General features: G+C 45.9%; 1 protein-coding gene across 1 annotated transcript in view; it reads right to left on the bottom strand.

Annotated features, from left to right (window-relative positions):
- Window positions 1–24,967, bottom strand: part of IL10RB (interleukin 10 receptor subunit beta) — a 32,984-nt gene extending 8,017 nt beyond the window's left edge. Inside the window, 6 exon segments of the mRNA XM_008066933.1 lie at window positions 5,315–5,472; window positions 10,037–10,184; window positions 14,159–14,325; window positions 17,420–17,577; window positions 24,776–24,924; window positions 24,926–24,967. Of these exon segments, the coding sequence (XP_008065124.1) occupies window positions 5,315–5,472; window positions 10,037–10,184; window positions 14,159–14,325; window positions 17,420–17,577; window positions 24,776–24,924; window positions 24,926–24,967 (822 nt within the window).
- Window positions 24,968–27,131: the final 2,164 nt, after the last annotated feature.

Genomic DNA, 27,131 nt, shown 5'->3' with positions numbered 1-27,131 from the left:
TTGGGCTTTTCCCAGTTTTCTTTTTTTTTTTTTTTTGAGTTGGAGTCTCACTCTGTCACCCAGACTGGAGCGCAGTGGCCGCTCCCGGCCACTGCAGGCTCGACCTGCTGGGCTCTGGCGATCCTTCTGCCTCAGCCTTCCGAGTAGCTGGAATTACAGGCATGCGCTACCATGCCTGGCTGATTTTTTGTAGAGATGAGGTCTCGTTGTCCAGGCGGGTCTCGAACCTGCGGGCTCGGGCAATCCGCTCACCTCAGCCAAAGGCACGGGATTACAGGCTGAGCCACCGAGCCCGGCTTTTCCCAGTTTTCTGTCTTGGAAGATTCCTAGCAAGAGTCTGGGCCCCAATTGCCAGAAGTCCTGGTACTAGACCTTCCAAGACATGGTGAAGCATAGCATCCCTCGAGTTCCAGTGGGCACAGAGATGGGAGGATGCTCTTTCTGCGGTGACTTACATCCTTTGCACTGATTCCATTGAACCTGATGGGGATGCCTGGCAGGGAATCTGGATGGCTATGGCCAAGGAACAAATCCATAAAACCAAGAGCCCATCCCAATTGTATCCTTGTTTCCTTTTACAATACTGCTTGGTGGCCCAGGCACTGGCTCTGGCCCATCTTGCCCCAGTTGAGCCTTTCACCTGGAAGCCAAGTATGGGGAAATTCTACAATATAAGCTGGGGAATGGAGAAACCTGACCAGAAAAGTGGCTCCCTAACTCCTAATACACTCCTGCAGCTTGATTGGAACTTAAAAAGAAATGACAAGTACCTTAAAATTCCATATATTCAGGCCTTTTATAAGTTGGCTTGCTGCCCACATATCCATTCCTCTTGCTGCATTTTTGTGTTGGCTCACCAGACCCCGGCTAGGGGTATAAAAGGGACCCACAAAAACAAAGAGGTGCTGATTCCTCTTCTCTCCCCTTTAATAAACTTTTTTTCTTTGCCTAACGATCAGTTCACTCTCTTGTCTTCTCTGCACTCACCTTACAAACAACAGCCAAAATTCACATGTTGAAGTTCTAACCCCATACCTCAGAATGTGACTGTATTTGGAGAAAAGGCCCCTGCTTATGTAATTAGTTAAGGCAGAATGAGGTCTTACTGGTGTAGAGTGGGTTCCTAGGCCACTATGACGGATGTCCTTATAAAAAGGGGAAATGTGGACACAGACATACCCACAGGGAGAACATCATGTGAAGAGGAAGGCAGAGACTGGGGTGATGCATCTACAAGCCAAGGAATGCCAAGGATTGACAATAGCCTCAGAAACTAGGAGAGCATTGGAAATGGATTTTCCCTCATAGCCCTCAGAAGGAGCCAATCCTAAGACACTTTGATCTTGAATTTCTGGCCTTCAGAACTGTGAGACCATATATTTCTGCTGGTTCTTTTTCTTTTGAGTAGGAGTCTCACTCCATCAGCCAGGCTGGAGTGCAGTGGCGCGCTCGTGGCCACCCCAGCATCGACCTCCTGGGCTCCAGCAGTCCTTCCGCCTCAGCCTTCCAAATAGGCGGAACTACAGGTGAGTGCTACCACGCCTTGCTAATGTTTTTGATTTGTTGTAGCAATGAGGTTTCGCCAAGTTGCCCAGGCTGGTCTCAAACCTGCAGGCTCAGGCAATCCACTCGCCTCGGCCTCCCAAAGTGCTGGGATTACAGACTGGGCCACCGAGCCCGGCCTATTTCTGCTGTTTAAGACACCCAGTTGGTGGTGCTTTGTTACGGAAGCCCATAAGAACTAATATAGGCCTCATATAGCATGTGTGGGGCCCACCTCATGACAGCAAAGGCACCAGTAAGGGGCACATGACCACGAGATCCCCTGATCATATCACAAACTGCACTGCTCAGGAGCTGCCAGTCTGGAAGAACTACTGAGCAGCCCGTTGAAAGTACAGGTGAGGGCCAGGCGTGGTGGCACAAGCCTGTAATTCCAGCACTTTGGGAGGCTGAGGTGAGGGGATTGCTTGAGCCCGCGGGTTCGAGACCAGCCTGGGCAACTTGGCAAGACTCATCTCTATAATACATCAAAAAATTAGCCGGGCATGGTGTGTGCACCTGTAGTCCCAGCTACTTGGAAGGCTGAGGTGGAAGGATCTCCTAAGCCCAGCGGGTTGATGCTGGGGTGGTCGCAAGCCACTGCACTCCAGCCTGGGCGATGGAGTGAGACTCCAACTCAAAAAAGAAAGTGCAGGTGAGATGCCAGCTTGGAATGATGCCCCGTGAGGGCGGGGCCTTGTCCTTTAGCACCTGGCATGCACCCAGAATCAACAATCATTGTGTGATGCTCTGTCCCCAGTAGGTAGAACACACAGGTTCAGGAGTCAAGGGGTGGAAGCAGGAGGGACCCTGCTCATCCTCATTCCTGGTGATCTACTTGGGGAAATTGGTACTCTCTGTCCATGTGATTTTAGGTTCCATGAATGTAACTGGGGTCAGCAAACTGTCCCATGCACCAAATATGGCCCATGACTTGTTTTTGTATGCCCATGAAAGGTTTTTGATTTTTAAAAAATTATTACATTCAAATGGTTAGATAAGTGCCTACTTAATTTCAATTTTACCTCTTGGTCTGCAAAGCCTAAACTATTTTCTATCTGGCCCTTTAAGAAAGTTTGCTGACCCTGGTCCAAAGGGTTCCCAGAGTGGCAGTGTTTCCATCAGGGGACACAGTATGAGGCCTGTTAAGCTTTAAGCTATGAGCTAGGTGTAGTGACTCACACCTGTAATCCCTACACTTTGGAAAACTGAAGTGGGAGGATTGCTTGAGCCTAGGAGTTTAAGACCAGCCTAGGCAATACAGCGAGACCTCATCTCTACAAAAAAAAACCAAGAAAATTAGCCAGGCATGGTGGTGTATGACTGTGGTCCCAGCTGCTCTGAAGCCTGAGGCAGAAGGATCTCCTGAGCCCAGGGAGTCACAACTGTGGTGAGCCGTGATCATGCCACTGCAGTCCAGCCTAGGCGACAGAGTGAGATTCTGAATCAAAACAAAAACAAAACCCCTTTAAGCTCTGGTTGCCATCTCTTCATGCCAAGAGACCAGCAGGCAAGGAAAAGGGTCACCACATTGATCACCAAGAGGAGATGAGGCTGTCTCTACATCATGGAGGGCACCTGATAGAGTCACTGAGTCACTGGAGCATCTCCCAGTACTCTCCTGCCCAATACTGACAGCCTGTGGACAAGGAAAGCAGCCATTGCCTGCGATGGGCCTAGGGACCAGAGGCTCAATCCTCTCGGGGATGAGGGCTGGGCCACCCCATCAGGTCAGCAGCCCCTGCCAGCAGAGGCTAGTCACAGGAGAGGAGAGAGGGGACTCCCAAAGGGACAGCAGAGGAAGGAGATCATGGACATTACTTGTGGTACTGACCCAGCTACAGCAGTGGGGGCTGGAGTTTGTTCCACTCGTCTTGCTCTTGTTACCTTCCCCAGGAAAGAGATCATCTCAGAGCCTGGAAGAGCTGCTCCTGGGAAGGCATGTGGTATGAGGTGTGGACTGTAATGGACACTGGTGTGCCGCTTAACTGTCCCTCCAGAATGGGGCACCCCTCCCTCCCAGCTGCCAGGAATACTGGCAGCTGATGTCTCATGCCTCGGGCTAAGTTAGGCTCCTTTCCTGGGGTTAGCCCATATCCAGCACATGGTCAATGTGGGGTGCACAGGCCCACAGCTCATGCCTCAGCTTGGGACATCTCCCCAGTGCCACCCCAGCTCGAGAGCCCTTGTGGGATTGGCTGAGGCTTCTGTTGTGGCTGCATGGCAGCTCGACGTATCTCTCTCTGCCCCATCCTGCTACCTTTGTTTCCTTAGAAGTATTATTCCCAAAGGTACTCCCCATTAAGTCGTAACAATTTTTTTTTTGAGTAGGAGTCTCACTCTGTCACCCAGACTGGAGTGCAGTGGCCGCTCCTGGCCACCGCAGCCTTGACCTGCTGGGCTCCAGCGATCCTTTCGCCTCAGCCTTCCAAGTAGCCGGAATTACAGGCATGCGCTACCATGCCCGGGTGATTTTTTTGATTTAATGTAGAGATGAGGTCTCGCTGCCCAGGCGGGTCTCGAACCCGTGGGCTCGGGCAATCCATTCACCTCAGCCTCCCAAAGGCGCGAGATTACAGGCTGAGCCACCGAGCCCGGCTCAATAATTTTTTTAAAAATAAAAAATGTTTTTAGAGACAGGGTCTTGCTCTGTCTCCCAAGCTGGAGCACCGTGGCATGATCATAGCTCACTGCAGCCTCCAACTCCTAGGCTCAAGCAATCTTGCCTCAGCCTCTTAAGTAGCTGGGACTATAGGTGTGTGTCACAGTACCTGGCTCCCATGAAGCCTTTTTTAATGGAAATTTCCACCTCAAAGTTTGTTTTCTGGGAAATGAGACCAAAGATAGGTCCCTTTGGGGTCTGGGCTTGGTATCTTTTCATTTTCAATTGTCTGTGTACGTACAGAATTTCACTTTTTTTTTTTTTGAGTTGGAGTCTCACTCCATCACCCAGGCTGGAATGCAGTAGCACACTCATGGCCACCCCAGCGTTGACCTGCTGAGTTCAGGCAATTCTTCTGCCTCAGCCTTCCAAGTAGCCAGAACTACAGGCACACGCCACCATGTTCAGCTAATTTTTTGATTTATTATAGAGATGAGATCTCACCAAGTTGCCCAGGCTGTTCTCGAACCTGTGGGCTCAGGCAATCTTCTCACCTCGGCCTCCCAAAGTGTTGGGAATTCAGGCGTGAGCCACTGCACTTGGCCAGGAATTTCATTTCTTAATGCCTCCTCAGTCCTATAGCCATTTGCCAGGTACAACCTTTCTTCTGTCTAAACTTTTACAAAAGAGCCTTTCTAAAACCCAGGACACAAATCTCAGAATTCCAATCGCTCCCAGATATTCCAAAACGGAAAACGTGCCTCTTCCTCTTTCCTTTCTCTACTCCTGGATATTTGCTGGCACTTAACCTAGAGTTTTCTCTTTCTTTTCTTCACCCTGAGCTCTGCTTTTTCCCTTCCTGCCCCAGAATCATCACCTTTGCTCCCCAAGGACTTGGGGCTTTGAGTAGTGAAAGTCACAGAAGGGGCAAGTTCCCGGTTTCAGGAAGAGCTTTTGAAACAAACCTTTGCCTCCCTCTTCAGGGCTGTTCCTTGACCTCAGACTTGACCTTGACCTCAGACTGAAATGGGCATGGAGAATGAGCTGGCATGGAAGATGCATGTTTTTCTTCTGGAAAACAGGCTGTCTGGAATTAGGTGGCCCTGACTTGGAAGGAAAGCTCTTTCTAATCAGTGTTTTCTAAAACACATCTTACTCCGTGCTACCTACCTCTTTCAGGTGCTGTGGAAGAGAATTCCTGGGGGAGAAGGTGTACTTTGTTTTCTTGTAAATGCACCACAGCAAGGCGAAGCAGCCCAAGAGCACCAGGAAGACCATGAAGACCGAGGCTATGAGGATGATGGCCACCAGCCAGGAGGGGACTGTGTCTGCCAGGGATAATGGGGTGTGTCATATTCTTGTCACAAGTTGGGTCACAGTGATTTCCTAAGATCTTTTTTTTTTTTGAGTCACAGTCTCACTCTGTTGCCCAGGCTAGAGTGCAGTGGCACAATCATGGCTCACTGAAGCCTTGACCTCTAGGCTCTGGCAATTCTTCCGCCTCAGTCTCCAGAGTAGCTGAGACTACAGACAGGTGTGTGCCACCATACCTGGCTAATTTTTAAAATTTTACATTATTTTTTTGTAGAGACAAAGTCTTGCTATGTTGCTTAGGCTGGTCTTGAACTCCTGGGCTCAGGCAATCCTCCTACCTCAACCTCCCAAAGTGCTGGGATTATAGGCATGAGCCACCACGCCTGGCCCTAAGTCCATTTTAACCATCACAGTCCAAAGGCAATCCCTGAAAACAGGGCCTATATGTCCATCTTGGAAGACATCTCAGAAATGCAGCAGCTGGTTGGAGGAACCGAGGTTTTCAAAGAGTTTCACCGTGTTCCTATCTTCTTCAAAGTTTGGTTTCTGGCATTATTGTCAACATACACAAAAAGAACAATGAGCACAAATTCTGATCCACTGTATCTACTTGCAGGGTAGCAGTGAACCTCTTGGTTCTGGATATACTTCTTTTGCCTTGAAGCAGCAAACAGGACTCCCCTGGGCATATGTGTATCTCCTACAACCCTGGAGTATCTTTCTTAAGGACCTGACAGCCATGCCTTTGAAATCAGAAAGGCCAGTGCCTCTGTCTCTCAGTCTCTGTGGGTGAAACCTCACCTTGATAAATGCCAGTTCATACTCACAGATGGCCTAACTCTCTTATCTGATTTTTGTAATATTTTTCATTTCCCTGAATCATTCTCCCTCAATACTTCCTCATTCTTCCTTTAAAATACCTCTGTGTAAGGCCGAGATGGGAGGATTGCCTGAGCCCATGGGTTTAAGACCAGACTGGGAAACTTGGCGCAACCTCATCTCTAATAAATTAGCAGGGTGTGGTGGCGTGTGCCTATAGTTTCAGCTACTTGGAAGGCTGAGGTGGAAAAATCACCTGAGCCTAGCAGGTTGAGACTGTAGTGACCGTTAGCATGCCACTGCACTTCAGCCTGGGCGAGAGAGTGAGACTCCAACTCAGAAAAACAGCTCCCCCCTACAAAACTAAAAAATCCTCTGAGGCCAGGTGGAGTGGTTCATGCCTGTAATCCGCACTGTGGGAGGCTGGGGTGGGAGAATTGCTTGAGCCTAGGAATTCGAGACCAGCCTGGGCAACACACTGAGACCTTGTCTCTATTAAAAAAAAAAATGGCTGGGTATGATGGCTCACATCTATAATCCCAGCACTTTGGGAGACCGACATAGGAGGATTGTTTGAGCCCACAGGTTTGAGACAACTTGGAGAGAACTCATCTCTACAATAAATCAAAAATTAGCTGGGCATGGTGGTGCACATCTGTAATTCCAGCTACTTGTAAGGCTAAGGCAGAAGGATCACCTGAACCCAGCAGGTTGAGGCTGTAATAGCTGTAAGCATGCCACTGTACTCCAGTCTAGGCGTCAGAGTAAAACTCTGACTTGAAAAAAGAAAAAAATGTGTAAGTGGAGCTCAGCTCTTTTCCTGATTATAGTCACAATGGAATGTTTTTGCTGTTTTAACTAATGTCTACCTATGTTTATCTTTCACAAGGTCCAGGATGTTACCGCAGTCACTCATGGTCCTAGCTTCCCTGGTTTGGCTCCAGGACCCTTCTCTGGCTGCCTACCCTATGCCCAACTCCTGCCAACCAACACACCCTCATGAGCATTTGGTGCTGAGAGGGGCCCAGAGAATGAACCCTGCTCTTTTTTTTTTTTGAGTTGGAGTCTCACTCTATTACCCAGACTGGAGCGCAATGGCCACTCCTGGCCACCGCAGCCTCGACCTGCTGGGTTCCAGCAATCTTTCCGGCTCAGTCTTCCAAGTAGCTGGAACTATAGGCGCACACTACCATGTCTGGCTGACTTTTTGATTTATTGTAGAGATGAGGTCTCGCCAAGTTGCCCAGGCAGGTCTCGAACCCGCCGACTCAGGCAATCCACTCACCTCAGCCTCCCAAAGCACGGGATTACAGGCTGAGCCACCGAGCCCAGTTGAACCCTGTTCTTTAAGAGCAAGTTGTTTTAAAGGGACACAGGGCAGATCAAAGAACACTGAAATAGCACACTGATACCGGAGCTATGGTAACGGCAGTCACCTGTTGGCATCTGTGACACTTGTCACAGTGTGTGGCTTACAGTGGACATTCCTTAGGTATCTGCACAGGGAAAGAGGCTCTTTTGTTTCCCTCACCCCCTTTCTTGTCCTCTTGCGTTTCCATTCACACTAGTCCTAACCTCCTACTGCTTCCAGCTCCTCCCACTGTCAGTTTCAGAAGCACTCTTATCCCAGGTCCCCATGAACTTTTGTTTTATGTACCAGAATCCAGGGGTGGTTCCTTCTACTTCACACATTCAGCAAGTTCAACTCAAACATGTTGTGTTTGATTTTGGAAAATATAGGGGCTGGCAGCACTGAGCTGACTGAGTGGCTCCCAGGCCATACCCCAGTTGATAACATGAGGTCACTGTAAGATTTGACATTTCAGCTCTTGAGAAAGTCCCAGGCTCCTACTCATCCATCTGTCCTCTCATTCATATTTCAGTCAGTCTCTAATCTGGCACACATCAGAATCACCTGAAGGCTCACTGAAACACAGACTGCTGGGCCCCACCCCATCTCTGTGTTTTGGATGATGAGCCCCTGCAGAGCGGTGCCTGGTCCTTGTATCTCCAGCTGGGACATCTTAGAATCTTGGACAAAGTAAAAAATGATGTGACAAGATTCAAGGGATGTTTTTGTTAACTCCTCCCAGAGGAAGAGTCCCAGAAGGGGAAGGAAGGAGGACCCTGCTTTCCACAGGTTGTGAACTGTGGGAGAAACTACTCATCCATGCCCTCTGTGTAAGGTTCTCTAACTTCCTTCACATCCATCTGGCCACACTGTGGGGCAGACTGCCATTATCTGTTCTATCCATAAGTATATGGTGCCTCCGTTTACCTGAAATTATTCTGTAAATAGTAAGTTATGAGGGAACATACCTGAGGTTAGATTGGTCTGTTCCGGTTTGTTCTTTCCATTTACTAGCTGAGTAGATTTGGGCAAGTTACTTAATCTCTCTGAATTTTCATTTTCTATTTTACAAAAGGGGAGAAGATCCTTATAATGCTCTCATTGAAAACTTATGAGGTTTAAATGAGATAGGTGTGCTTAAAAAAGCAAAAAAAAAAAAAAAAAACCAAAAAAAAGAGTCGGGCATGGTTCACACCTGTTATCCCAGCACTTTGGGAGGCCGAGATGAGAGGACTGCCTGAGCCAAGGAGTTTGTGACCAACCTGGACAACCAGCCTGGATGGTGAGACCTCATCTCTACAATAAATAGAGATGGACATGGAGGCATGCGCCTGTAGTCCCAACTACTTGGGAGGCTGAAACAGAAGGATTGCCTGAGTTCATCAGTTCAAGGCTGCAGTAGCCATGATTGTGCCACTGCACTCTAGCCTGGGTGACAGAGTGAGACTGCGACTCAAACAAAACAAAGCAAAACCCCAAATGGTGTTTGACAAAAGCTGGTTTTCAATGGTTTATACTCCTTTTATTTTGTAAAATGTTTGGACTTTGTCAGCTAATTGAAATGTTTTCCTTTTTGATTAAATTGTATACTGCATACCATGTTTCGTAACACAAGCGGGCCTGGTGTTCCTCTTTCCATGGTCAGCACCCATTGAGTTTCTTGTCACCTCTTTACACTATAACAAGGCCTGATGTTTGTTTGCAGACATCTGGGCCACAAGTTCTGCAATGCAGCTGTGCATAAATAATCAGCGTCCAGGCCAACTGGTGCCTTCTCCTCTCTCTCTTTCTCCCCTTCCCTTTCTCCCTCTGTTTTGGGAAACACCAACCATGAAGGTAACTCTGCTAGACACTGTGGTCCACACTGTATGTGAATTATGTGAAGGGCTGGGCTGATGTGATGCCCTGGTTCTATATTTTATAAGGGGCCCTGGACCAAGCAGCACAAGCTGAGGACGGTGGTAAGGTTTCCAGAATCTTCCTTCCCATCACATGTGGGCAGGAGCTGGAGATGTGTGGCCTGGGGAGGGAAGACTTCTGGGTTGTGTGGCAGAGCTCAAGCTCTGCTGGGTGGCCTCAGGGGGACCTATGGGCCTTGCTTCAGGGAGGGCAGAATGAGCCTAGCAAAGGGGGGGGGGTTCAAAGAGGCAGACCTTCGATCCCTGAACAGAAAAAGTTTCCCTCCATCTCTCTGTTCTAGGATGAATGAGCTGCCTCAGAAGGGGTTGTCTCCTTCCCAGCAGGAAGTTGATCAGTCAGGGCTGGGAGATCCAGTGGGGTTGATACAGATTTCTCAACTGGGTTGGAGTGTGAGTAGGATACAATGATGTCTAAGGAGCATTCTGGCTTAATGCTCGACCTTAATGCTATTTATGTTCAGTGGAGGCAAGAAGCCTGTCACGACTTACCATCATTGTTTGTTTGCTCACAGACAGGTTCAGTCCATTCCCCGGTTTTGTTCGAATCAGGAAGAAACCCTTGAACTTGAACACAGTAAGTTGTCCATGGCTCCAGATTTCTTAGGACCTCAAAGTCATACTGAGAAGTAATATGAAACTAGTAATGAAGGGGAAAATAAGAACATGACTCAGTAGTGAAAGAAGGCCGTTTTTAAATTTTTTTCTTCCCACACTTTCCAGTTATAATCTCCGCTTCAGACTTAACATAGGAAGAAGTAAGTTGCAGGTGCTTCTCCCCATTCATTTCAGAGTATGCCAGATCATGGCCTGGGTACAGCAAGGATCGTCTGTGATGCTGAGAAACCATCTCATTTCCTGAACTCTATAGCTTAAATGACAAGCAAACAATCCCACTCCTTTTAAAAAAAAATTAAACCAGTTTTAATGGGTTGAACTGTGCCCTACACAAATTCGTATGTTGGAGTCCTAACTCCTGGTACCTGTGGATGTGACCTTATTTGGAAAGAGGGTTTTTACAGATGTCATCCACTTAAAAGGAGGTTATTAGGGTGGGTCCCTAATCCAAGATGACTAGTATTCTTTTTTTTTGAGTTGGAGTCTCACTCTGTCGCCCAGACTGGAGTGCAGTGGCCGCTCCCAGCCACCGCAGCCTCGACCTGCTGGGCTCCGGCGATCCTTCCGCCTCCGCCTTCCGAGTAGCCGGAACTACAGGCGTGCGCCACCATACCTGGCTGATTTTTTGATTGATTGTAGAGATGAGGTCTCGCTGCCCGGGCGGGTCTTGAACCCGCGGGCTCAGGCAATCTACTCACCTCAGTCTCCCAAAGGCGTGGGATGACAGGCTGAGCCGCTGAGCCCGGCTTAGTATTCTTATAAAAAAGAAGAAATCTGGACACGGACAGGCAGGCACACAGGGAGAAGGCCAGGTGAAGACGGAGGCAGAGGTTGGGGTGATGCCTACATAAGCCAAGGAATGACAATTGCCAGCAACCACCAGAAGCCAGGGGAGAGCCTAGAACAGATCCATTCCTGGCACCTTTGGAGGAAGCATGACCCTATAGACACCTTGATCTCAGACGGTCAGCCTTCAGAGCTGTTAGACAATAAGTTTCTATTGTTTCAGCCCTTGCGTCTGTGCTATTTGTTACAGCATCCCTAGCAAACTAATACACCAATCATATGCAGTAAGATGCAATGTGATTTTCTTTCTGAGTGAAGCGCATGGTATAGATCCTGGGGGCCTGGGTCTCTCCTGACTCACTTCTCCACTGGGCTTGGGCTGCCTCCCCCAGATGTCCTATCTCACCTCCAGGGCACACACCACAGCCTGCTTCTGCTCTGGGTGGGCATCACTGACTTAGTTCAATTTGACTGTAAGATATCATAATTAATATATCTCTGAATCTGAGAAGCCAAAACGGTTCCTGGCAAAACAAAGGGAATTCCTAAGTATACAAAGTGAGCATGGACTCTTTTTTTTTTTTTTTTTTTTTTTTACCTTAGCAGTTAGTTATTTTTCTTTGGGGTTGGGATTGTTGGTTGCTTGTCTGTATTTGTGTATCATATGAGAAGCCAAATTCATGGAGGTCAACAATTGGATTAGACCTCTTAAATACATGAAGAGTATGGTTCCCTTCCTCCCTCTCTCCCTCCCTCCCTCCCTCCTTTCTTTCCTTCCTTTATTCAGTTTGAATCTCACACTGTCTCCCAGGCTGGAGAGCAGTGGCACAATCACTGCTCACTTCAGCATCACCTCCTGGGCTCAGGAGATCCTTCTACCTCAGCCTCCCGAGTAGCTGAGACTACAGGCATGTGCCACCATACCTGGCTAATTTTTTGATTTCTTGAACAAAGTCTCGCTCTGCTGCCCAGGCTGGTCTTGAACCCTTGGGCTCAAGCAGTCCTCCTGACTGGGCCTCCCAAAGTGCTGGGATTACAGGCATGAGCCACCACACCTGACCAGAGTATGGTTTAACTTCCAATAAGTATATTGAAAAACCAAAACCAAACCAAACCAAACCAACCCCCGGCTTTCATTTCCAGAAGTCTGATGTCTAAAGCCTTATGAGGCAATTTTTAACAATACTAAACTCAGAGGCCAAACTATAAGCAGTAAGCAGTCAAGGTGGTGGCACAACTATGAAGGGATCTCAAGTCCCCTGTGGAGCTTCTTCTGTCCTTTGACTTCTGGGCAACTTCTGGCTTTTATTGTCTCACTTTCTCCCAACGGGAAAAAGGATTTCCAGAAGTCCTTCCTGCTAAGAGACCAAATCTGGCACTGTCTGAGGAATCTCTGCATTCTAGAAGGGAACCATATAAACCAGTAATGATGACATCTCAGGCACCATTGAGAGAAGCCGTGGAGCAGTTAGCTTTTCCATACTCGATGTGTCACACTGAAGGCTGCCACACAATCAGCCGAAGTGAGAGGACAAATGTGTAACCAGGTCAGTGAGAGGACTAAAATAACCAGATACTTGTGCTGTGGGCATGTTCTAGATAAGAGACTAAATATAAAGTGGGGTTTGCATTCACACTTGCAGCGGGAGACACTCATCCATGGTGACTATGGAACGGGATCCTTAATTGGACTCTGTTGCTAACCCCTAGAGGGAAGCCATCTTTGTACTCCAAGGCTTTGCAAAGGTACCTGCATTTGATGAATGATTGTGAGTCCCCCCAAATTCACGTGTTGTAACTTAATTGCTAGTGGGATAGCATAGGAGGTGGGCCATGAGATAATGATGAAATCACGAGGGCAGAGCTTTCAGGAATCAGTGACTTCACAAGATGGAGCAAGGGAACTATTCGCCCTTTTGCCCTTCCTCCTACCAAGGGAGGACACAGTAATCGGGTGCCATCATGGAACCAGAGAGCACCGGTGCACACCAGACACCGAATCTGCTGGTGCCTTGATCTCAGACTTCCCAGCCTATAGAACTGTGAGAAATACATTTCTATTGTTTATAAATTACCCAGTCTCTGGTATTTTGTTATAGGATCAGGAACCAACTAAGACCACTGCATCATTTAATGGAGCATTTTTTGGGGGGGTATTTACTTGAGATTTTTTGGGGGGCTATGCAGTGTATATTTAAATTTAATTACATCATTCCTCAGATTAACATGGTGATTCCCTCTTCTCAAACTCTAAGAATTAAGTGATAAAATCAATGTTTAATGTGGAAGAGACAACATACACGTAATATAACTTACATAACATATATATGTCAGTTTAGGACCACCAATAGCATTCAACTCAGAAGCGGTAAGTGTAAGAATAAAACTTGACTAAGGATGAATAAAAATAAACTTAACAAGTCTACATAAAGGGAAGAACATCTCACATATTGGACATATACATTGTTCCAGGCAATGGGATGAGTTTATGGTTTTCATTATGCTATTAAATTCCCTAACAATTCTATGAAGTAGGCTATTTTCCCATTTTATTAATGAAGTAAGTTATGATGTCCATTTTGGAGACTTGAGAAAGCTAGGGTCAAGAATGTGACCAGAGGTTCAAGGTGGCAGGGGCAACTATTCCAACTGGGTCTTTCATCTCCAAGCCCATGTTTTTAAAGGAAGAAGGCAGCAACAGGGGAAAGTTGGAGTCAGAAAGGTAGAATGTAACACTGTTCATCTAGGGTCCAGTAGAGTAGCTTCTGTGACCATGGACTTTCCTGATTGCAGTACGTGTGGGACACTGGGGTTGATGCCATGAGATAGTAGTCATTTGCTGATCACCTACTTCAGCCAAATCCAAGTTCCCCCAGACAATTCTGATTCAGCTCTCCTTCCTCTGCAACTTCCCTTCAGGGGGAGAAAGGTCTGCTCTCACTGTGCAGACTTCATCCTGAAAGTCTATTCTAGGCATTTCCCTTGGGGGTCTGGGAGGCTTGAACCAGAGATACCAGTCATCCCTCAGTCTCAGAAGCTCCTGGCTTTCAGAGGACCAGGCCTTAGATCCTCTGGACTGTTTGTAAGGTGCTGCCAGTTTGTAAGACTCTGCGTGGATGGCCTCCTGACCTTTTCTCTCCGTCGTAATGGCCTCAGGCCAAAACTTGGAACATGGAAACTTACATGTGAAATGGGATTAGCCAAGCTTACCTTTTCATCAGTACCATTTTTCCAATATTGCACATTGTAAGTCCATGAGTTGTAAATATTCTTCATGGTCCATGTTTCATGTTCATTCTCAATTTTGGGGGCTAAAAAACGCATATGTAAAGAATCAGCAAGCACTTCTACGTGTATTCCAGGAGGTCCAATAATGGCTAAATACAAGAACAAAGCAAAATGACAATCAAAAATCACATTTTAAAAACTTCATTTCAGCATTAATTTTTCATAACCATGCAGAACAATAAGTCTACCAAAGTATACTGCTCTTTGATGTATCATTGCTACGACACTGATTGATGTGGCTAAGGATAGTTAGACTTAGTTTCTTTTAAAAAAAATCCAATAATCATTTGTTTTTATGAATTGAGTTTAGTCCATTTATGTTTATTGTGATTTCAGATACATAGGGACTTATTCCAACTACAATATTCTTGTTTTCTGTAAAGACTGCTTTGCAAATTTTTATTTTTGGCTTCTTCTTCTTCTCTTTTTTTCTGATTTCTGTTGGTTTAAATTTAATTTCCTTTGCTAGGCAGTAAGCTACAGAAGGTATTTCTATTATTTTTAGTGGCCACCCTTAAATGTATAACATATATAATTAACCACATATATTTTTCCAACAAAATCTAAGGCTATTTCCCTTCTGAATGCTCTTTTACTACCTATTCATGTGGCAGGCCCTGTCACTTCATTTAGGTCTCTGTTCAAATGCCACCTCCCAGAGAGACTATATCTTACCATCCTATGTAAGAGTGGCTCCTACCACGTTATGTCTTATAATCTTGCTTTAGTTTTCTTGAAAATCACAATCATGCTAGGTATGGTAGTTCATGCCTATAATCCCAGCACTTTGGGAGGCAGAGGCGAGAGGACTGCCTGAGTTTAGGGGTTCGAGACCAGCCTGGGCAACTTGGCGTCACCTCGTCTCTACAATAAATAAAAAAAAGTAGCTGGGCGTGGTAGCACACGCCTATGGTTCCAGCTACTTGGAAGGCTAAGGTGGAAGGATCGCCTGAACCCAGTAGGTCAAGGTTGCAGTGGCTGTGAGCATGTCACTGCACTCCAGCCTGGGCAACAGAGTGAGAGACTAACTCAAAAAAAAAAAAAGGAAAGAAAACCACAGTCACTACCTATCATACAATATGTATCTATTTGTTTATTATTTGTCTTCCTCATTAGAATATATGGTTATGAGGGCAGGAATTTTATCTGGTTCACTGTTATAGCTTTAGTACTCAGAATGTGCCTGGCACATCAATGTGCTCAATAATAACTATTAAATGATTAATAAATAGTCTGGACAACTGTGGTGCTTGAGTTATGCCCTGTATTTTTCTCTGGCTGTAGTTACTTTTTCAGGGCTCTCAGTGGACCTGCTTCTATTATTTGAATCTGCTGGTCTGAAAATCAGACAAGAAAACTTGTTGGATATTTTTCTAAAGAAAGAAAAATAGGTCTGCCTGACATCTTGGAGCATTTTCCTGTCACTACTCTGTATAAACCTCAAGAGGCTAATATTCAATAGATGGTAGTAGTTGCTAAGGCATGGGTGCAGGAGCCTGGGTCTTGTTACCTGTGTGACCTTTTGACAGGGAGCTTAACCATTTTGTACCCCACTCTCTATTTTATTTTTTGAGTCAGAATCTTACTCTGTTACCCAGGCTGCAGGGCAGTGGCACACTCAGGCCACCGCAGCCTCTATCTGCTGGGCTCAGGTGATCACTCCGCCTCAGACTTCCAAGCAGGCATGCGTGACCACGCCCAGCTAATGTTTTGATTTATTGTAGAGACGAGGTCTTGCCATGTTGCCCAGGCTGGTCTCAAACCCGTGGGCTCAGGCTATCCTCTCACCTCTGCCTCTCAATGTGCTGGGATTACAGGTGTGAGCCACCATGCCCGGTTGAACCTCACTTTCTAAAGGGAACTTCCATAGATGGGAAAGATTTGGAACCAGTTAGGACATGTTGAATCAGTTATCAATTATCGTAGAGGAAGTCTGTACTCTGATTATTGAAAAAAAACCGTATTTTTTTGTGTTTATTTTTTTCTTTGTTTTTAATAAAAGTACCTTTAGAAAAAATAGTATGACTTTGATGATTTCTGATTCCAGAAATAAGAGGTTTTTGCCCAAGCTTGGGAGAAAATTAGGAAAGGGAGAAAGACATCCTCTATCAGGGAGGAGGTAAGAGTGGGAGCCACAGTGGGGGAGGGGAGTCCATAAAGGGGACTCATTCCCACATAGAGACATTTTAGTGCTTCTCTTTGTATACTACTTGAAGGACTGTTGTCAGTTTTGTTAATTGGGTTCTTGTAGCTCTAAATCCTCTTTACTCTCTTTGTTGCTATATAGTGGGTTAATTAGTTTTCAATGCCTGATATTCTAAATACGTTCAGTGCATAACCTCTGATGGGTCCCACAGCCATCCAGATCTAACCAGCGAACATTCTTTTTGATGCTGACCAGCCTGCCTCACCCAACCCATCTGCCATCGGCCATACCCTTCCTTCTGTCCTTGGTTTCAGGCAACCTGTCTGCTGTGGGTCCTTCTGTCTCTACACTTGCCTTCATTCTTTTGCCTATTGTGTAACATTTCTTTTTTTAAGTCATAGTTATAAGTTGACTTCCTCCCAGAAACTGAACCACATGAATCCTTTCAGTTCCTCTCATTAACATTGCGGGTCCAACTCACAACCTCAAGGCACTGAAGTTATTAAATTTATATTTAATTATTTTATCGATGATATGCCTATTCTTTCCTGTCTCTCCCATGAACTTTTTTTTTTTTTTGGTAGAGTCTCAATCCGTCATCCTGGCTAGAACGCAGTGGCATGCTCAATGGCCCTCAAAGAATTCTTTTTTTTTTTTTGTTTTTTTTTTGAGTTGGAGTCTCTCTCTGTCGCCCAGACTGGAGTGCAGTGGGCCGCTCCCGGCCACCGCAGCCTCGACCTGCTGGGCTCTGGCGATCCTTCCGCCTCAGCCTTGCAAGTAGCTGGAACTACAAGCGCGTGCTACCACATCCAGCTAATTTTTTGATTTATTGTAGAGATGAGGTCTCACCAAGTTGCCCAGGCGGGTTTCGAACTTTCAGGCTCAGGCAATCCACTCACCTCAGCCTCCCAAGGCACGGGATTACAGGCTGAGCCACCGAGCCCAGCTTCAAAGAATTCTTGTTGATGAAGCAACCAATGTGGAAACAACGAAGGCAAGATGAAGACGTTACAAAAAAGGGAAAACAAAAGGCTTACTGTCATCCACAGGAGAGAAGGTGATGTTTACCCAGTCGGAATGCTCATTTGCAAACTCAGCCCTGACTCTCAAGGTGTGGTAGCCATACTTGGAAATAGTTGAAAAATCACATTCTGTCGAGGCAATCCTCACGCATATATCTTGGAATGTCCTATAACTATACAATCAGAAAGAAATAAATCATGAGCGTTCTAACTTCACTCTCCGTGAGGCTGACCAGTGTTCTACTCCCTTTGCTGTCAAAGACTAATGGAAGATAATGAGAGAAAAATGAAGCAAATTCCTAATTATCTGTTTTAATGAACAGTATGCATCATTTATATTAGCATTTTTCAAACTGTGCTTTAGTGGACAGGTTCAAAGGAACCTCAATGGTCCTTGAGGTATCATAAGGCATTTCAAAAACGATCCATCCCAAGGTCAAATAATTTGGGGGAAAAAATTGAGTTTAATATAAAAACAGGTGTCTTCAAGGCCAGGCGCTGTGGCTATGCCTGTAATCCCAGCACTTTAAGAGTCTGAGGTGAGAGGACTGCTTGAGCCCAGTAGTTTAAGATCAGCCTGGGCAACATAGAGAGACTTCATCTCTAGAAAATATTTTAAAAAGGTATCTTCAAAGCAGAATGTCTCAGAGAGTTTAACATTCTGGAAAGCACATGCCCCTCCAACATGTGTTGACCAAGAAAGCTTCCTTCCTTGGTTATATGTTTCTGAAAGCAGTAGTACATGGTTTGTGAGATATTGATATACACAGATTAACCAAAATAAGGACATTACAATGATTTCTAATAGTCACATGCTACTGTATAATAATGTTTTGGTCAACAATGAATCACATATACAATGGTGGTCCCACAGACGTAATACCATAATTTTGCTGTACATTTTCTAAGTTTAAATGTGTTTAGAAATAGACACACCTCATTTTATTGCATTTTGCTTTATTGCAGTTCACAGATACTGTGTTTTACGAATTGAAGGCAATCCTGTGTCAATTCTCTTGGTGCCATTTTTCCAACAGCATGTGTTGATTTTGTGCCTCTGTGTCACATTTTGGTAATCTCATAATATTTCAGACTTTTTCATTATCCTGATATCTGTTATGGTTATCTGTGATCAGTGACCTCTGACATTACCATTGTAATTCTGGGGCACTATGCATCACACCTATATAAGACGGTGAACTTAACTGGTAAATGTGTGTGTTCTGACTGCTCCATCAACGAGCCATTTTTCTCTCTCTCCCTCTCCTTGGATTTTTCTATTCCCTGAGATTCCCTGAGAGACAACAATATTGAAATTAGGACAGTTAATGACTCTATGATGGCCTTTAAGTGTTTAAGTGAAAGGAAGAATCACACATCTCTCACTTTAATTAAAAGCTACAAATGATTAAGCCTAGTGAGGTGGGGATGTCAAACACTGAGATAGGCCAGAAGCTAGGCCTCTTGCATCAACTAGCTAGCCAAGTTGTGAATGCTAAGGAAAATTCTTGAAGTTAAATGTGAAACTCCAGTGAACACCCTAATGATAAGAAAGCAAAATAGCTTTATTGCTGACACGGAGAAAGCCTGAGTGATATGGATAGAATATCAAACTAGCCACAACATTCCCTTAAGTCAAAGCCTGACCTGGAGCAAGGCCCTAACTCTTCAGTTGTATGAAGGTTGAGAGAGGTGAAGAAGCTGCAGAAGAAATGTTTGAGGCTAGCAGAGGTTGGTTCATAAGCTTTAAGGAAAGAAGCTGTCACTATAACACGAAAGTACAAGGTGAAGCAGTCAGTGCTGATGGAGAAGCTGCTGCTAAGTGGTTCTCCAGAAGATCTAGCTTATCATTGGGGAAGCTGCTACACCAAACAAAACATTTTCAATGTACACAAAATAGTTTTCTATTGGAAGATGCCATTTTTCATAGCAAGAAAGGAGAAGTCAATGCCTGATTTCCAAACTGTAAAGGACAGCCTCTACAATTCTCTTGTGGAGGTTAATGTAGCTGGTGACTTTAAATTGAAACCAATGTTCATTTCCCATTCTGAAAAATCTGAGGGCTCCTAAGATCTATGCTGAATTTACTCTGCCTGTGCCCTGTCTGCAACATTCCCAAGGTGTACCTGTATACAAATACTTACCATTGTATTACAACTGCCTACGGTCTTCAGTACAGTAACATGCTGTATAGGTTGTGTTCTAGAAGCAATAGGCTACACCGTCTAGCCTAAGAGTGTAGTAGGCTATTTCATTTAGGTTTGTGTGAATACACTCTACAATGTTCACACAATGACAAAATCACCTTACCACACATTTCTCAAAGCCCATCACTTGTAAGCAATGCATGACTGTACTGTACTGTCCTACAAATCATGACCATCATTGCAATTACCCTAGAAAAATTATAAACAATCCATCCATCTCAGTGAGAACTCCAGCCCTGACAGCAACCACTAACGGGAGCATGACAGAAACGTGAAGTGGAAGTGACATTTGGAGATGGCTACTGGATGCCACGCAAATAGGGTCTCCCACAACTTAGCCTCACAACGGTCAGAAGTGATGTGATTAGCTTTACCTAACCTAAGGAAATCCAGGCTCTCGTCCTGCAAAAAGTGAGGAGGCTGTCTGACTGGCCCCCGCAAGGTATCTACTATTCAGGTGCCAAAGCCAACTTAGCTGCCTTTAGAAGTGCCGATAGGCTGGGCACGGTGGCTTATGTCTATAATCCCAGCACTTTGAGAGGCCGAGGTGAAAGGATTGCCTGAGCCCACGGGTTCAAGCCCAACCTAGGCAACCTGGTGAGACCTCATCTCTACAATAATAAAAAAATCAGCCAGGCGTGGTGGCACGTGCCTGTAGTTCCAGCTACTTAGAAGGCTGAGGTGGAAGGATCACCTGAGCCGAGCAGGTCGAGGCTGCTGTGGCTGTGAGTGTGCCACTGCACTCCAGCCTGGGTGACAGAGTGAGACTCCAACTCAAAAAAAAAAAAGAAGTGCCGATAAAGGTGATGGTGACAAAAATAACTGCCAACATTTATTGAGTATTTAGGGGTCAGGTGTGGAGAGCCTAAGAAATCTGCCCAGCTGAATGAATTTAGATTTATTTGACTTTAGAGCCCATAGTTTCAGGAAGCATGTCACACCTCACTGCATTTTTAGTGATTCCAGAACAATTCAAGTAGGTAGAGATAATTGGGATCATATTACTCTACAATCTTTTTTTTTTTTTTTGAGTTGGAGTCTCACTCTGTCGCCCAGGCTGGAGTGCAGTGGCAGGCATGGCCACCCCAGCGTTGACCTGGTGGGCTCAGGCGATCCTTCTGCTTCAGCCTTCTAAGCAGTCAGAACCACAGGCGTGCGCCACTATGTCCAGCTACTTCTTTTTTTGATTTATTGTAGAGATGAGGTCTTGCCAAGCTGCCCGGGCTGGTCTCAAACCCGTGGGCTCAGGCAATCCACATGCCTCAGCCTCCCAAATTGCTGGGATTACAGGCTGAGTCACCAAGCCTGGCCTACAATATACTTTTTAAATTTAATATATCACAATCATTTTGCCAATAAGTCATATATTAATGGTTGTCTAACATCCTATCATTTGGAAAATCCAAGGATCTAGGGGTCATTTCATTAAGGGGGTGGTCTCACATGTGGTCTCTTCCCTTCTTTCCCTCTTCCTTCCTCCCCTTTGCCCGCCCCTTCTTCCATCCCTCTATCCCTCTCTTCTTCATTTCATTTCATTTTTTTAGAGATGAAGTCATGCTCTGTTGCCCAGGCTAGAGTGTAGTGGTATAATGATAACTCACTGTAACCTTGACCTTCTGAGCTCAAATGAGCTTCCTGCCTCAGCCTCCCTAGTAGCTGGGACTACAGGCTCTTGCCATCATACTTGGCTAATTTTTTTTTTTTAGTTGGAGTCTCACTCTGTTGCCCGGGTGGAGTATGGTGGCACATTCATGGCCACCCCAGTGTCGACCTGCTGGGCTCCAGTGATCCTTCCGCCTCAGCCTTTCAAGTAACCAGAACTACAGGCATGTGCTACCACGTCCAGCTAATTTTTTATTTTATTGTAGAGATGAGGTCTCACCAAGTTGCCTGGGCTGGTCTCGAACCCATAGGCTTAGGCAATCCACTTGCCACGGCCTCCCAAATTGCTGGGATTACAGGCTGAGCCACCGAGCCCAGCCACTTGGTCAATTTTTTGAAAGTTTTTGTACAGAGTCTTGTTATGTTGGCCAGACTGATCTTGACTTCCTGTCCTCAAGCAATCCTCTTGCTTCAGCTTTCCAAAGTGCTGGGATCACAAGAGTTAGCTACTGGGCCTAGCCAATTTTCTTCATTTAAACTAATACACCGCTGGACACGGTAGCTCATGCTTGTAATTCCAGCATTTCGGGAAGTGGAAGTGAGAGGATTACCTGAGCTCAGGGATTCGAGACTAGTCTGGGTAACTTGACAAGATGTCATCTCTACAATAAATAAAAAAAATTAGCTGGGTGTGGTAGTGAGCGCCTGTAGTTTCAGCTACTTGGAAGGCTGAAGTGGAAGGATCACCTGAGTCTAGCAGGTCAAGGCTGCGGTGGCCATGAGCATGTCACTGCACTTCAGTCTGGGTGACAGAATGAGACTCCAACTCAAATAAATAAATAAATAAACAAACAAATAAAGAGCCTAATGCACCAATTGGCCGGCACATATGTAATATTTTAAAAGTTGTTTTGCAATAATTTCTCTTTCACTAAGTTATTTTTACTGTCTATACAACTATTTCTCTCCTCATCAAATAGTCATATGAACTGTTCCCCATGTTTACATCCAATTCTTTTGGATATTTCCATATTAAAATCACCAATAAATCCTCCAAAGTGCCCCCTGTTCTGCCCACTCCACCTCAATACACATATATAACAGAAAGTCTGTGCCATGCAGCTGCTCAGGCTAAATTCTAAACAAATTTTTTGTGGCACCAAAGAAGGGTAATCAGATCTCTTGGCATCAAATCTCTTCCCTAAGGATAAGCCCAGTACATGTTTGCTTTCTCTAGTATGTGCCATGCTTGGTCTGTACTTCCATGAGGAGGAAACATGGAACCCAGGCATGAACTCCTGGTTAATAACTATCTCCTGCCCCTACACTTTCATGAAGTCACTGGGAGCTCTAACTTAAAAGATGAACCCCCCCAAGCGACTCTACTATGATGGCAAAAAGACAAGGCACAGAGCAACAAAAAATAAATGACAAGGGAGAGAGACAGAGAGAGAAGTTTGTTTTCCACAGTGACATCCCTGTGGCTATCCAGTTCAGTGGAAAAAACACAGAGTTGAAAAGATAAAACCAGTCATTACTAGAAAATGTAGCTCAGGAGAAAACAGGCTGGGCACAGTGACTCATGCCTGCAATCCTAGCACTCTGGGAGGAAGGCTGAGGCAGGAGGATCACTTGAGCCCAGGAGTTCAAGATCAGCCTGGGCAACTAGGGAGACCTTATATAAAAAATAAAAATAATGCTAGGTGTGGTGGTATACACCTGTAGTCCCAGCTACTGGGGAGGCTGAGGTGGAAAGATCGCCTGAAGCTAGGAGTTCGGCGCTACATTGAGCTGTGGTTGTTCCACTGCACTCCAGCCTTGGTCACAGAGTGAGACTCTGACTCAAAATAATAAATAAATAAATAGCTGGGCATGGTGGCTCACACCTGTAATCCCAGCCTTTTGGGAGGCAGAGGCAAGAGGATTGCCTGAGTGCAGGGATTCAAGACCGGCCTGGGCAACTTGGTGAGACCTCATTTCTATGATAAATCAAAAAATTAGCCAGGTGTGATGGCACGTGCCCGTGGTTCCAGCTACTTGGAAGGCTGAGGTAGAAGAATCGCCTGAGCCCAGCAGGTTGAGGCTGCGGTGGCTGTAAGCATGACACTGCACTCCAGCCTGGGTGACAGTGAGACTCTAACTCAGAAAAACAAACAAATAAATAGTAGAATGGTCCTTCTTCAATTTTTGGGACAACTGACAAAATTGAACTTTGGACTGTAGATTAGATAACAGTATTGTTATCAGGGTTAAAGCTCTTGAATTTATAACTTATTGTGTGATGTAAAAGACTACCCTTGTTCTTGTGAAATACATACTGAAATATTAAGGGTCAAAGGGCATGATGTATGAGACAGAGAGAGGAGCCGGGAGAGAAAATATGGTAAATGCTAAAAATTGGTTAATCAGAGTGTAGGCTATCTGGAAATTCTTTGCACTATATTTGAATTTTGAATTGTTCTCTTGTTTTGGAATTATTTCAAACTAAAAAGCTAAAACCAAAAACCACTCACACGTAGGTAAGGGCTATCTTACTCATCTTTCTACTTCTCTGACTTAGCAGGCTTTGGGGATGTGTGTGAAATGACGGGTGGGCGGAGGTGTGGGATTAAGGGGATCTGGGACCAAATTTCCTCCCGCTTCACTAAAGGACTCGTCTACCTTCATGTGTCTCTAAGTCACATCGAAAGTAGGTGTGTTGGCTCATCAGCCTTTGGCCTCCTGCTGCTGTTTGCACCTGGTGTCAAGGTGTGTCACCTGCAGTCCAACATGTGGCGGATGGTGGCAGGCTGCCAAGGGAGTGCTGGCGTGGACTTCCTTCACCAGGGCACAGGGAATTCCTGACAGGCAGGACAGGTAGAGGGAGTTCAGACCACTGCTGAGATGACCATCTAGGGTGATGTTCACCCTTCCTTCAAGCCTCTGCTGTTGTCAGAGAATGGAGTTTTTGACAACCTGTAGTTGTCTTACTTTCAATTTCAGGATGTAGCCACAGAGTAACTAAGCCCTACGATGCACATTATGTGCACCCCACAACAGCGGGGCATGCTGTTATAATCCAGTGGAGAGGGGCAGGTGGTATAAGGTAACAAGGGTCTTTCTGGCTACTTTGCATAACTCAGTTTCTTGAGTAGCTTCCACTTACTCGTATATACTGTTGACTTTTAGCAATGCCACTCTTATAACTGGAGATGACAGACAGCAGTGGCATTTTTCTTTTAAAATACATCGATTGTGACAAATGAACTAGATTCTGCCCAATACGAGACTACCACTGTGGCTGATTATGTTTACATAGGCATGATAAAATGCCTATGTCTGCTAGCAGCCCTGTGATCAACAGTCAGATCATGAACCATCCTAATAAGAAAGCCTTGAAAGGAAAAACTGACCACAACAATTTCTCAGACAGAAAGAAAAAGGCCAGCAGGGAAGCTCCCTGAGGACTGTCATGGTCACATGGTGACAGCAGTCACTTCCTTCTCTCCTGTGACCCAACCCAGTGACCAGCCTAGGGCCACCTCCTCTGGTGCCTTCCTGCCAGCAGCAAGGCTAGACCTACCTTTGATACTGAGCTGTGAAAGTCAGATTCCCTTTGGGAAAAGCTGGAGACACCCACTGTAGAATGTTCTTGAAATTTACTGAATTCATTCTGACATTTTCAGGAGGTGGCACCATTCCCAAAGCTGTGAAAATCAAGAAAAGAAAAGAAAACAAAACACATGCAACTGTTTTCCTCAGAAAGGATGCCCATGAAAATGCCCACATCCCACACTTTGTTCTCCCCTATGGCACATGTCTTCAGTGCCACATGGGTGAAGGAGCAAGAAAGAGACAGGTTAGCTGTGCTAAGGAGTTTGGCTTTTATCTGAAGAGCCATAAGCAGAAATTTCTGGAGGGGGGCAGGCAGGAATGAAGTGGGGACAGAAGGGGACCTGAATTTGGGTGGTAGTTGAAAGATATGAGTGGATAGGATGGGGTAGATAGATTTTAGATATATTTCCGGAGGTATAAGCTCAAGACTTCCTGATATAGTTAATGTGGAAAAGTCGAGGTTAATGTCCATTCCTGGCTTAAGCACCTGGTGCCCTGATTGGGACTGGGGCAGGGAATTAATAAGTCCCACTTTGGGTGCATTAGGTTGGAGATGTTAGAGAGAGGTTCATGCAGGAATGTCAGGAGACAACTGGATGAATGAGCCTGCTGGTCACAACAGAGACAGATGCAGGCTAGAGACAAACTATTTTTAAGGGCTGGATGTGGTGGCTCACACCTGTAATCCTAGCACTCTTGGGAGGCCAAGGCAACAAGAGGATTGTTTGAGCTCAGGGGTTCCAGACCAGCCTGGGCAAAAGAAAGAAAAGAAAAGAAAGAAAGAGAGAGAGAGAGAGAGAGAGAGAGAAAGAAAGAGAGAAAGAATTTTTAAACTTTTTCATAGGAAATTTCTAAACAGACACACAAGTAGAGAGAAGAGTATGATGAACCGTTACCTATCATCCAACTAGTGCCAATAGATACGAGGGGGAAACCCCCAAACCTGGAATTTATAAAAAATTGCTATTTATTCTTACATGTTTAAAGTTCAGTCATCGTCAAAGTACTCTCTGTCTGTTGCAACCTATCGAGATGCTTTTTCCACTACTCAGAACAGTTTCTGAACTTGTTCATTCTGATGCCTTTTAGTGCTTCTGCCGTTTTTTTATTTCACCTCTTCCATTGGCAAAACCTTTCCCTTTGAGGACTTTTTACATTGGGGAAACAAAAAAATTTGCTCAGGGCAAGATCAGGTGAAAAGAGAGGGTGGGGCTGATGCACACTCAGTGCTATGTGGGCAGGTGCACTCTAAATGAGCAAAAGGGTTGAAACACTCTCCAAAAATATTCACTGAAGCTCAACGCAGCCTCTCACAACAATGCTAGCTGGTACACTGATGCCAATGCGTTCCGAGAATACTTACGTAGCAGGGGAAGCCTGTACTACAAAAAGCCCGCCCTACAAAAGATAATTCCGGATTTTTTGGGGTCCCCTCATATGCACTTGAAGAGTCATGGGCCTGTAACGGGTATTTAATGCTAAGGTTCTGTTGACATCGCCCAAAGGAATAGCGTAGGGGAGGGAGAGGAGAGGACTTGGGCACTTAGTTATCTAGAGATCTGGTAGAGGAGAATCCCAAGCAGGATGAGTCTGAGAAGTAGGAGGGAAACCGGAGCAGCGTCTCCCAAGGGCCAGGGAAGAGTTTATGAGAAAGGAAGAAGGGGACCATCACGCTGTTTGAATCTGGGCAGTCATTGTAGAGGGAGGAGCACAGAAAAGGTTTCAACGGATTTAGAACTTAGAAGCCCTAGAACTGGGCCGCTGAGGGACCCAGTCCAGATTTCAGAGTGCTGAGGCCTGAACCAGAAGGTGTGGGGAGGTGTGGACGGTGATGGAGACACTTCTGCCCCGAGGTCTGGCTGTGAGGCGGGCGCAGGAGTGGAGCAGCTACTGGGGGAGGGCCTGGGGGAAGGGGTAGGTGCCTGTCAGAACACATCAGGTGCTGCTGGGGCGCTCCCGTAGACCCGGGACTCCAGGAGGTGGTGATGGCAGCCACGGTGGGATGCTCTGGGCCTTTGGGGAAAGTAACTCAGCACCCGCCAGCGGGGATTTGCAGGAGGGCAGGAACGAAAAAGTTGCGGGGTCTCCCCCTAGGGTTTACAGTCCAGATGATCTGGAGTCCGGGTGCAGGATCGACGTCAGCGGCAACAGCCATGACCGGTATTAGCAGCCCATTGTGGCATCTGAATCTTCTGTCCGGAGGCCCTGGCGGCCGGACATGGCACGGAGTCCATTTCGGGGCGCCCATGGGTGCGATCAGGGGTCGCATCCCGCGGGGCCTCCGGGCTCCCACGCGCGCCTCGGCGGGTCCGCAGGCTGCCGGG

Source organism: Carlito syrichta, unplaced genomic scaffold (assembly GCF_000164805.1).
Source record: "Carlito syrichta isolate Samal-C Ts95f unplaced genomic scaffold, Tarsius_syrichta-2.0.1 Scaffold309198, whole genome shotgun sequence".
NCBI lineage: Eukaryota > Metazoa > Chordata > Mammalia > Primates > Tarsiidae > Carlito > Carlito syrichta.
The sequence above is the reverse complement of the archived record's forward strand: the minus strand, read 5'-3'. Positions and strand labels throughout refer to the sequence as shown.